At 36.2% G+C, this 12,617-nt stretch overlaps 1 protein-coding gene across 2 annotated transcripts; it reads left to right on the forward strand.

The window, feature by feature from the left end:
* The first annotated feature begins 164 nt into the window (after nucleotides 1-164).
* On the forward strand, nucleotides 165-6,913 carry CGGBP1 (CGG triplet repeat binding protein 1). Of its 2 annotated transcripts, none has more exons than XM_081138123.1 (3): nucleotides 165-358; nucleotides 955-1,198; nucleotides 3,012-6,913. In XM_081138123.1, exon 3 carries the CDS (start codon nucleotides 3,031-3,033, stop codon nucleotides 3,532-3,534), a length of 504 nt encoding a protein of 167 aa, XP_080994249.1. In that variant the 5' UTR covers nucleotides 165-358; nucleotides 955-1,198; nucleotides 3,012-3,030; the 3' UTR covers nucleotides 3,535-6,913. The 2 variants fall into 2 exon arrangements, with proteins under 2 accessions (XP_080994249.1, XP_080994248.1); XM_081138122.1 differs by having other exon boundaries at nucleotides 955-1,158.
* The last annotated feature ends 5,704 nt before the right edge of the window (nucleotides 6,914-12,617 follow it).

Here is a 12,617-nt window from a genome sequence, read left to right on the forward strand (position 1 = left end):
CCCACGCCCCCAGTTTTTATTGGAGAAATCTAGTCGCCAATCATTTACATGCCCGCCTTTCCACTACCATTGGCCAAGTGGGCCGTCGGTTCGATAGACCCGCTGTCAATTGGTCACTGCTGCTCGGCGGTTGCTGGGGACCGCCTACGAGCTTTGCCATAGGCGGCGCAGGAGGACGGGGCGCGGTGGGGGACACGGCGGCCGCCGCGGGGCTCGACCGGGCAACGGCGGCGGCGGCGGCGGCAGCGACGACGCGTCCTCCTCCTCCCTCACCCCGTTGCTCTTTTTTTCTTTCCCTCCTTCTTTCCTCTCTGGCCGGGTCTCGTCCACTTCCCCTAGAGGCCACCCGGATCCTACGGTAACGAGAAGCTAGGGAGGCCGAGGGTGGGCCCGGCCGTTGGTGCAGGCTGTGGGCCCGGGGCCTGCCTTCCCGAAGCGGGAGCCGGGGGCGGAGCCGGGGCGTCGTTGTCGGCGGGAGGAAAAGGGAGGAGACGGGAAGCCTGACTGCGGCCGCCCCGTCAGGCGCCTACCGCCTCCTCCCCCGAGACTGCCCCCGAGTCGGCCGTCGAGTTGCCGGGCCCACGGCCGGCTGCTGGGACTCGGCCCTGCACAACTAGCGGGGCAGGGGCGCTAGGGCGCCGGCGTGCAGGGGCTGGCGCCGGAGGAGGGAGTCTAGACTGCGAGGACGTCCCGCGCCCCGCCTTTCCCTCCATCTCCGGAACCCTGGGGCCTGGGGCGGGCGACGAGGTGCAAAACGGGACAGACGGCTGTGAAGGGAGTGGGTTGAGGAGTGTTGGGGGAAAACGCTGGGCTCCAGATTCGAGGTGTAGAGTTTCCTAAAGGGAGAGGTTTTAAAGCCGCCTGCATGGTGGCAGTTGATGTTCACATTTTCATACACCCTTCTTTTTCTCCCTCCCCCCATTTTTTCTTTCCATTTGTTTTCGTGTTTTACAGTAAAGGCATGACTTCCCAGCACCTCAGGGAAAACAGGGTGCAAGCCCAGAAACTATTTCCCCACCACCACTTGTTGAAAAACTGATTTGAAAGCGTCTCGGGTTTGAACAAACGGAAAGTGCCAGGATTTCATGCGTCTCTGGTTTTGCGCTGGGGGCCCTTTACTACTAAGTATCAAGACGAAAAAAACTGGAAACTAATCCGGTAAACATTTAAACTTGAAAACTACTTTTATTTTGCTCTAGTAAGTGATTTGCCGCTTCTCTTTTGTTGGGTAGTTCCTGCTGTTTTTAACTTCCGCATTAAAATATCTTTACCTTCTGTTGAAAACACTTTTGTTCTTAGGATGTGTAAACTCGAGCATCCTCTACTGGGTAGATATTTGCCTCTGCAGTAGCACAAGCAGACTTTTGAAAGTTTCAAGACATTGGAATGTATAGGCCTTTCATATTATCTCCCAAGTAATTGAGTATTTTTTGCTTCAGAGAGAAAGGAACATGAATTTTTTTCAAGTTTGAAATTCAACTATTTAAAGACTGAAGACTTTTCACATAGAAAGATTTAGGCATTACTGGGCACAAATATTTAATGTTTTTATAACTAGTTTAGAGCCATTAGTAATTGGGACTGATTTGCCATAGATGTATAAAATACAAATCATTAACTTAAAGTACAGACGTATAGTGGTAATTCACTATTTATTAGGCAGGAATGATCTGCCTTACCTGCCATTGAAAATCTGTAGCCAAACACAGTATTTGTCACATGAAAGCCATACATTAAACAGATTTTTAATAGAAAAAATTAAACCTGTTAGAACCAAAATTTTAAAATACTTTCCAGAATTTCTGTGAAACATTAAGTCCTCTGAGTTTATGTCCGTAGGTGTCTAATACATTGGCAATTTAAAGTTCTTTTGAGAGAGATTTTATATTATTCAGCTATGAATTCTCTAGTGTGGATTAACACCACTATTTCTGATTACACTTATAAAGCATAGTTCTTCAGAGCACACTTAATTTATCTCTATGATATTTATATAGAACAGAATTCCTTCTTGAATTATATCAAATTCATTTTAATTTCTTATGTCTAGGTTGATGTAAGAGCTTAACTCAAAGGCATGGCCCCAGGGAACAAATGGTAGCCACCAATAACGTTTGTTCAGTATCTCAAGTTTTCAGTGTCCATGGTTTTGGCAATAATCATAAATGTCTGTTATTAGGATAAATTTAGAAATTATTCTGCTTCTGAATTAAATAGTTGAAAAAATAGTGAAGAAATCATTTATTTATTCAACAAATTGTGATTGAGCATCTGTCATATACTAGGCACTAAGTTAATGAGTTCTTGGTTTTGTTCTAACTTACTAGTTAACAAATGAAATAAATATTAGCAAATGTAAGTATTAGTCTTTAATGGAAAAAAGGAAAAAAAGTGTTAGAAAAAGTGCTTTGCATATATCTTGATCATCACCTTTTGGAAAACTTAGTAGAGGTATATATGCATTAAAAATTATTTACTTTGAATTCTATTTTGGCTTTAAAATTTAATATTTCTGATATGTTTAGTCTGCTTTCTTGGGTTTTACTTTTTTTCTCTGAGCAGTAATGGAAATTATATTTATCTTCATATACAATTATGCCAGTTTATTTTTCCACCTGTTTGAACAAACTTTGTTTACAATTCCCTATGGTTGTGTTCCTAAAATCAGTTACCCTGGAACTGTGAAGGAAAAGAAGCTCTGTTAAACTTGAATACATATCTAGATTGGATGAAATTAATATAATACCCTAAATATTGACCTGTGATTAGATTTTTCTCAAAGATAGTGACATCTGAGATAGGTGCAGTTCTTTTTCTCATAGTTCTAATTTATTTGAATTTCGTCAAATTCAAGGAATTAATGTGGTTGTTACTATTAATGGGCACACGGTCTTTTAATTTAAATTATCTGAAATCTTTAATCTTAAAATTGTTTAAACTTTTCTTTTACTGTTAGTTGCTTCCCAGGTGAACTGTTGTTATAACACTTATCTTTTCTCTTGTCTTGGAAGAACCTTATTCAAAGTCAGAATGGAAAGATTTGTAGTGACAGCACCACCTGCTCGAAACCGGTCTAAGACTGCTTTGTATGTGACTCCCCTGGATCGAGTCACTGAGTTTGGAGGTGAGCTGCACGAAGATGGAGGAAAACTCTTCTGTACTTCTTGCAATGTGGTTCTGAATCATGTTCGCAAGTCTGCCATTAGTGACCACCTCAAGTCAAAGACTCATACCAAGAGGAAGGCAGAATTTGAAGAGCAGAATGTGAGAAAGAAGCAAAGGCCCCTAACTGCATCCCTTCAGTGCAACAGTACTGCGCAAACAGAGAAAGTCAGTGTTATCCAGGACTTTGTGAAAATGTGCCTGGAAGCCAACATCCCACTTGAGAAGGCTGATCACCCGGCCGTCCGTGCTTTCCTGTCTCGCCATGTGAAGAATGGAGGCTCCATACCTAAGTCAGACCAGCTGAGGAGAGCATATCTGCCTGATGGATATGAGAATGAGAATCAGCTCCTCAACTCACAAGATTGTTGACCAGGAGGTTACCACCATTGTGATCAAGATAAATAATGTGGAGTGTTAAAGTTATGTATTGATTGTATGGTTCATTTTTTATATTTATTTCGTTTAAAATCATGTGATGAAGAATAGTTTTTCAATGTGTATATAGTTGCAGGCAAAAAAAAATTCACCATAAAACTTACTGTTAATTTTAGTCACCAATGGTATAAAACAAAACTTAGGGTTTAGAGTGTGCTAGAATACCTTAAACCTGATGGTTATCTTTAAAATTGAAGGTTTTTCTCTTGAAATGTTTGTGCATGGAAGAACTGCCCTGCTTTTTTACCCTATTGCCATGTATGATTATTCCTTGTGAGAGTACTTAATTACTTGGATTGAAGACTAGCCTAGGGAATTGAAGCTGCTGCCAGGCAACACCACTCACAGTAACTTAAAGGAATTCTTTCTGATTAGAGGGTCCTCCTCAAAATGGAAGTAATAGTGGTAAACTGTTCTTGTATATTCAGATCCTTAGCAGAAAATGACTGTTTACTTCAAACTACGCTTTACTTGTATATGATGTAGTTACCTTAACTATCCTTCAGTTCCTCACTGTCTTTCCCCCCCTTTTTAAAGGCTTATTGTTATATTTAGTAACAGCTTCAGGTGACCAAAAGACTAAAATCTTTTCATGTCCGTGCCAAAAGCCATAGGGAATTTTGCAGTGACACGATTTTAGTCTCTTACCATAAACACACATTTTTGAACCATAGCTTTCATTTCAAGCATCATCTTGAGTTTGTAAACTTTTTCCTTCAGGATTATCTTTTTAATTTAAACAGGTAGACATTTTATTATTGAGTTTTCTGTTTTTACACAGAAAACTAGTAATATTTTGGCTGACAGATCAGAAAATAAGGAAATTACTTTCTATACCTTAATTTTTCCATAAAGTTTTGTAAGAGTTTAGTTAGGATAAGTAGACTAGAAACAAGATTACTTTCACTTTTATGTGCTTTGCCTCTGGTGGTACAAAGTTTTTAAATGGATAGTAAACAGTTGTCTAAAAATACTGGCAAGATTTCTGCAGTGGAGATCTGGCAGAATTCTGCATAACTGTTTGGGTGAGGCAATAATCAGTTCTGTTAGAGGTCAACCATGTTAAGAAATGATCGCTATCTGAACCTCACTATTTAAGGTTATCAGAGACCCAAATTATATTTTTTAAAAACTAAACAGCTGAAAACTTGAAGTAGAGCTTTAAAAACTTAAATTCTTTGAAAGCATTCAAGTTAAAATACTTATAAAATATATTTCTATTACAAGGCACTGACAAATGATGCCCTATGTTAACAGCAGGAGTTATCTTTAAGCTTATTTTACCACAAATCTTCATTTATAAAAGAAAAGCCAAAGTGAATAAGAGCAAAGTTAGATTTTATATTTTTCAGAAACAGCTTTCCATGTCTAAATTTCTTAAGTTCCTAGTTCAGGTTGTCAAAGTGTCCATCCGATTTTAGATTTGATGTGAATTTTGGGGTTGTTTTTTTTTTTAATTTTAAAATAAGCCTGCCACCAAAAAAGAAATCATTTGTGAAAATTTGAACTACCAATTTTCCTCATGTTCAGTTATATTAAAAGTAGCACAATAAATGCCTAGAGTAGTGCTCTCATTGATAAAGCACATTCATGAGGAGACCAGCAGCAAAACATAACCAAAATGTACTTTGCTTTTATGTCTTTTAGTAAAGAATTTGCAGGCAACCATGTTTAATTTGAATTATCTATGAGGATAAAAAGTCTAAGAAGCTGGGAAAATAATTGAGTTTTATAGCACTATTTTTAGGGTACAAAAATAAGGTTAGATATGCAATCATTCTAATTTTTCAAAATTCCATGTGATTCAGACAGCTCCCTATTGTTTGGATATTAATTTGCACTGAGAGCAAACCTATAGTGGCAGAACAGTTTTGAGTAGTCCCAAGCTGTAAACTGGATGACGTTCCACTGGAAAAATACCAATAATTCACATTTGAGTTTCTAGTAGTTATTATAGATATGATGATCATTTAGGTCCCATATATCTTAATGTATCTTACCAGGCTCCAAACCTTTCCCACACACACCATATCTAGGGGCATAGTCCATCTTTCTGCTAGGATTATATCATGCCCATAGAAGCATTTTTCATCCTGTTGTGGAGGTTTAATGTGTTCCTTTACTTGATTATAAAACTTTTTGTTCCCTAAATATGGTTAACTTTGTCTCATAGTTAAATAGATAAAGCAGAATAATTGCTTTAGCCTGCTCAAACGTACAGATCTGTGAAACCATGATTGGCATATGTCAGTTAACAAATGAGAATATCTAAGAGGCGCATATACTGCTGTCGAGGTATAGTGGACGTGTGTACAGAAGCTTTCAGTCTTAACTATATAGTGTTAGTGTGATGATATACTATTTGGGAAAATAGCATTTTCTATTTTATAAGTTGTATGCATAAACATAAGATTTGTAATGTTTCATTTATAAACTGCCTTCAACACATGCTTAACTGTTAATAGTGTTTTCTTGAAGTATAGTAGTATGTCTTCCAGAATTTCACTTTATGCTCACAGTAAATAGTTCCTAGCCAGTTGAAATGTTAAATTCTTTGTTGGTTTCTTTTGATTCTATGGGGCATATAGCAAGCCTGAAGGACATTGTAATAATTTCTTACAGGGTGAAATTTTAGAAAGATTGTGTGTGAGAGCCTAAATAGTTATTTTATTCATTATCATTTTTGGGTTACACGGTTTATTTTTAAACAAATGCTACTTCCAGTTAATGCATTTGGCCCTACTGAATTTTCAGGGACCAAAAACCTTTGAAGAAATAGTTCTGCATCTTAGAATTGTAACCAATTAAGTATTGGCTTGGGATTGTTCTGAAGTATTTATTGCTTAAAAACTATTGTAAGTAACAGTTGGCAAGATCTCTAAGCAGAAAGATCCATGTTAAAACTTTTGCCTGAAAGAATTTGTATATGGATGTTAATGGAAAACACATTTAAACAAAATAAATTTAAAGTGGCTCTAAATGAAAGCCACAGGAAATCCATTTGGTGCTCTGTCTTTGTAAGGGCTCTCCATGGTTTGACTTGCCCCAACTGCTTTTAAATGAGTACATATCACCTTCATTAAATGGAAGATTTGTTCTATAATTTCATTGAAAGTCTTATCCTAAAATAAATTGCTTTAGCATCTGGTCAGCTCTGATTAAAATGTGAATAGTGAAGTGGCTATCTTAAACCTTGATTTATCTGAATCTATACTGTCATAGACTTCTGAGGTAAATATAATTCTTACCTAGTGGTATTCTGCTTGTATCCAGAATACTGTACCCATTAAATTTTACTATGTTCATTTTTGTATTCGTGCTTGTTTGGTTTTTTTTTTTTTGTTCATGCATGTATTAGTATAAATGTCGCCTTTAAAGTTTTGTTTCTGTGACTTTTAGAAATAAATTTCAAAGAGAATTTGTTTCAGAAGTTTTTGAAAGCACATTTTGTTTTGTGAGTGAATAACATAATTCCAAAAGATGAACAGAATTTTACTAATTGAGTTTTACTTCCCTGTTATATCTCTTTGTAGCATTATTCATTCTTATGCCTAATATAAAAGCATGTAGTCTGTCTAGTAAGAATTACATCATAGATATAGGTAATCCTTTTCTACAAAAATTACATAGATAATATTTAAATAAGCTTAATCAATGCTTTTAAATGGAAACGTTTTCATTTTCTACTTTTAGAAAATACCAGTTATCAAAGATGGACCTAATTTGCATAAGTTTTATTGGGTTTCTGAAAGATTTGCTATGTCCTTAATTTGACACTGGGTGCAAAAAAACCCAAAAAACACATAAAAGTTGAAAATTGCCTTTTAGTAGTTTTACATAGTTTTAAGGGCTATCCACTTCTATTTGTCAAATTAACTTCTATTTACCTCTATTTGGCAAAAAAAGTAATAAATTTGTAAAATAATTATTTTTCCTGGAATCAAAATGGTAGAAAGGACCTTAAGAAATACAGGCAATACGTCTGCTTCCAGGTTAATATATAACCCACCAGAGACCTGTCTTCATTTTTCCTAAAGAATCCCATTGTAATCTTTATTAAACGTAAACCAATTGAATGTATGCGCCTCTGAGTCTCATAACAGTTCCTTTTTTTTTCTGTGTAAATTGAGTTGTAGTACACACCTGTAATATGGTATGTCATGGTGCAAAGATGCTCCCAGGATCAGGCTGCTAACCTAGCCCTGTGAAATCTAAAACTGGAAAGTAGAATAGTACTGACTTACGATGGGATGCACTTGATATGTATGGCATGACTTTAATTACTCCTCCAATATGTTATGTTTTAATGGTTTTATATACATACTATTTAGAGTAAATGCTTACTGCTCATTTAAATGTTGGAATGATGGGCTAAAATAAATGTTTAAAAGCCCATGTCTTTGCCCAGCCAGTGTTGGTCAGTGGTTGAGCCTCGACCCCATGAACCAAGAGGTCACCAGTTCAGCTCCCTGTCAGGGCACATGCCCAGGTTGCAGCCTCGATCCCCAGTAGGAGGTATGCAGGAGGCAGCCGATGGGTGTTTCTATCCCTCTCCCTTCTTTCTATAAAATTAATAAAATCATTTAAAAAATAAATAAAAGTCAATGTCTTTGACTTCTTATTTATTGAGACCCTATCATGTGCCTGATACTACTCTAGCCAAGGGGTGCACATCAGAGAAAATTCAAATATCTGTTTAATTCTAGTGATGATTCATTGTCATAATATGGAGGAAGGGGTGCACATTGTTTTATCCAAGCAACTCCTTAAGCTTTCCCCATGAGGCTAGTTAGAAGCCAAATAGTTATCTCTGGTTTCATCTTGTCAAAGTCTTATTTCATAAAAAAAAAAACAGCAATAAGATTGAAAATTTGCAAATTAAATGGTCTACATATTCTTTGAAAATCTGGTAGTCTGTAATCTATAAAATATCAATTTCCAGGTTAAAATCTATTAAGCAATAGAATTGATCCATTTAAATGCCTGTAAAATAAGAACCTTCCACACATTTTAATTCAATGTCCATGGTAAATCCAGAGTTTGAATATTGTCTAGTACTTAATCATACATTAACCAATGATTATAACCCAACCTCCTGAGCTGTTTATGTATATATTAGATAGCAGACTCTCCAAACTTTTCTGTTTGCTTAAGTATAAAAGGAAATGGAAAACAATGTAATGGAAAACATTGTTTTTATATGCCTTTTTCCTCTGAATTTTTTCTTACCATGCTATGTATTCAATAGTAATAATTTTATGCATTATTTTTAAAATTCTACTTTCATGAATATACAGAACAAAGTAGTCAATATGTAGAGAGATATATATAAAGGGAAGTTTATTTTAATACTATCATATTAAACAAATGCTATGAATGCCCAGCTATTGGGGAGTGGTCTAAAAATTATGACACAACCATGTTACGGAGACTTCACGTGATCTAAAATTATAATCGAGATTTCTACAATATTGCTAAAGTTTTAAAAAATCACATAGTGTGCCCTGGCCAGGTGGCTCAGTTGATTGGAGTGTTGTCCCATGCACCAAAAGGTTTTGGGTTCAGTTCTCCATCAGGGCACATACCTAGACTGCAGGTTCTATCCCCAGTGGGGGTGTGCACAGGAGGCAACCCATCGATTTTTCTCTCTCACATTGATGTTTCTCTCCCTTCCTCCCTTTAAAAATCAATAAAAAAAACGTATCCTCTGGTGAGGATGAAAAACAAGCAAACAAAAAACACACACCCTATTTTCTCCCTTTTGAGAAAAAAAAGAAACAATGCTATATAATTGCACTATGTTTATATGAAGTAATGGACACACTCGGTATGTTAAGATTACTGCCCCGGCAGGTGTGGTTCAGTTGGTTGGGCAGCATCGTGCCCTGAAGAGTTGCTGGTTGGATTTCAGGTCAGGGCACATGTCCAGGTTGCCGGTTCCGTCACCAGGAGAGGGCATGCAGGAGGCAGCCGACCCATATTTGCTCTCACATAGATGTTTCTCTCCCTCTCCCTCATCTCTTTAAAAATCAGTTTTTAAAATCTTAAAAAAGATTACTGACTGGTGATATTGAATGGGGCAGAAGAAAATATTTGCCTTTTTCTACACCCCTGTACATTGACTTATTTACATACAACAAGCACATGTTACCTTTGTCACACACATAAATATGAAGTAGACTTTTACTGAAACCTGCTTGTACAAGTTATATTCAAATTGTAAAGAACAGCAATATCACAATTCATCTACCTTATTAATGAGAATATTGAAGAATTTTAATTGCTGAACAAATATTTTATAACATCTTTTTAATTCTTTAAAATTTACTTTTATAAAATGTAGTTGTGCATTTACAAAGTTGTCATCTTTTTCCCATTAGTAAATATGTAATGTGGAGTCGATTTGAAAGCTATTACTTTAATATCCTTGTACTTTTCTTCTATAAACTGCCTAAACATTCTAGTTGCTCACAGTAATTGTACACCTTCCTCTGCGCTACTTCAATAATGCCTATAACAAACAAATTGATCACTGCTAAAACCATGTAGACATGTTTCAAAATCTGTCAGTTAATGGAAATACTTTGAATGTCATAAAGTATCATCAGGTAGTTCTTTATAACTTATAAATTCTATATAATACCTTAATTTCCTATTTCAGAAAACCAGCATTAGATCAGAATTGGAACTCCATGTCCAGTAACTATTTGTTATCAGAACTCTTACTCTTTTCCTCCTGGGGGATGGCCTAGCATCTCCTTGCTCACTGACACGACAGTAATTTCTTTACTCCTCAGTATATTAGGAACAAAACAATCAAGTTGCGATCTTCCTCCATATCAATGGCCATCTGTTCTTAATATTTCTTTCCTGTCTGATTTTCTTCTTTTCTCCGCAAATGCTTCATCCCTAACCCTTGTTTAATTTCAGGGCTGCACTTTTGGGTAGAACAAAATGTTAATTTACTGAGGGCCACAGTTTTTTTTAACCCTCACCCAAGGGTATGTTTTGTTGTTGTTGTTGTTGATTTTAGAGAGGAAGGGAGAGAGAAACATGGATCGGGAACCTTCGGTGCACAGCAGGACACTCCAACCACCTGAGCAGCCCCGCCAGGGTGAGGGAGATTACGAGAGTCTAAGCAGCAGATTCATGTCTACAATCCATGTGGTCGTTAATCCACATTTTTAGACATACCCAATCAATGGAGCGGAGTTTTGTAATTCAGGCTGCAAATGCCGCCAGAAAGTTGCATCTAGTATCTTTGCCAAGTTATACATGCCCATGACCCCAGATTCTAATTTCTACAGAAATAGGTTTTCCAATAAAATTGTTAGCAACTGCAATTAACTGCAATTAATCTTAAACTCACTAAGTTGTCTTTTAGTGTCTGTCACATTGAGTTTTGTGCTTGTTAACTGGTATTCACAATGTTGCTAATATTATAAATATCTGATTGACTTAATTGTTTTCTTAAGTCTGTGGAGAGTATCAATATATTACATTTAGAAAAGAAATAACATTTATAGATGTGCTCTCAAATTACATTCATCATATTTGGGTATTTTATCTGCTTATATAATTTTTAATTTATTTGTAAAAATAATGCATGCACATAGTTTTAAGTCAGATAATGCTAAATGATTTATAATCGGTAATCCCTGTCTCACCCTCTCACCCTTCCCTATTCTTTAATTCTCCTATCACCTGCTTTTTTCTACTTTTGTCTCTGAATGATTTGCTTATACTACAATTTTGACATCAATTTTAGATATGATGCTTACAAATGAAGATTTTGTTCTCTTACACTACCATCATCCCACACTTTTTCTCACCATAGAATTTTTATGTAGTTAAAGTCAATAGAAAATGTTTCCATTTTTATGGTCATGAAGATGATTGTTCACCACTGAACCAAATAGTGTACCTTGATTATTTCCTTTCTCATAAATTTTTCTTAAAGTTTTATCCATTTTTATTATTTTATGAATTTTTATTTGCTTGGTTTTTTTTTCAAATGCACCAAGAGATATGACAAATACCTATATATCTATATGTGGCAGATAACTTTCAAATGCTTAAATATGTCAAACTATCAATATCATTTACTTTCCCAGAGACCTTCCTTCTCAGCCTTCTTTCGTCCTGCTCAAATCTGAACCGATTTTTCTCTAGATCCAAAAGGCTCATCCTCAGGTGTCCCTTTGCTTTGCTACTTTTCTGCCTAGATCTTTCCTTTCCTGTATTCCATAACCTGTACCTTGCTTAATCCATTCCTTGGCTTAAGCACGTCCTCCAAAAGCCTCGTAAGAAAGAATATATGGAAGGTTTATTTTCTTGGTATCTTGCTTGACTGAAAAATAAGTTCATCATTCTTTCACAATTAATTGAAACTTCGGCTGAGACGGTTAAAAATAATTTTCTTTGATAACTTGAAAGCACTGCTTCATTGTCTTTCTGTAATTAGTATTGTATTAAGAAATCTAGAGCTTTTAAAAATGTTGTTCCTTAGTTTATCAGGTGGTTTTAGATTATTTTTAGATTAAATTTATAATATACTGCTAGAAAAGCAGCAAAGGCATCCCAGGATGACCACCGGATTGAACCTAGAGAAAAACAGGTTCAGATTGGAACAAGAAGAGGTCTGGGAAGGAAGGTTTCCAGGAAAATAAATGGAATATATATTTCTTTGTATTATATTTATGTTATTTCTTTGACAGTCTACTCTCCTCCATTTATCCTATTCAGCTTTTTATTTCTAACACCTCTTCCTTACTTTCTGAACATTTCCTTTTCATAGCATCCCATTTTAAGTTTATGATGGCAGTATTTTCTTTCCTCTCTCTGTGACTATTTATTATAATTTTTTAAAAGCTTTCTTTTGCTCCTGCACTGTCTCTGTTGCCTTCAGGCCCCTCTACTTCTGACTCCTTGTTTCAGTCTGTCTCTTCCCTGGGAAATGTTATTTAAGTATTTAGGTATCTAGTGATTCTTGGATGCTCATTCATATTTAAGAACTA

This window comes from Miniopterus schreibersii (genome assembly GCF_964146895.1).
Source record: "Miniopterus schreibersii genome assembly, chromosome: 5".
Classification (NCBI taxonomy): domain Eukaryota; kingdom Metazoa; phylum Chordata; class Mammalia; order Chiroptera; family Miniopteridae; genus Miniopterus; species Miniopterus schreibersii.

Coding starts and splice junctions, on each gene's coding strand:
- CGGBP1 (XM_081138123.1), top strand. CDS start 3,031: ATGGAAAGATTTGTAGTGACAGCACCACCTGCTCGAAACCGGTCTAAG.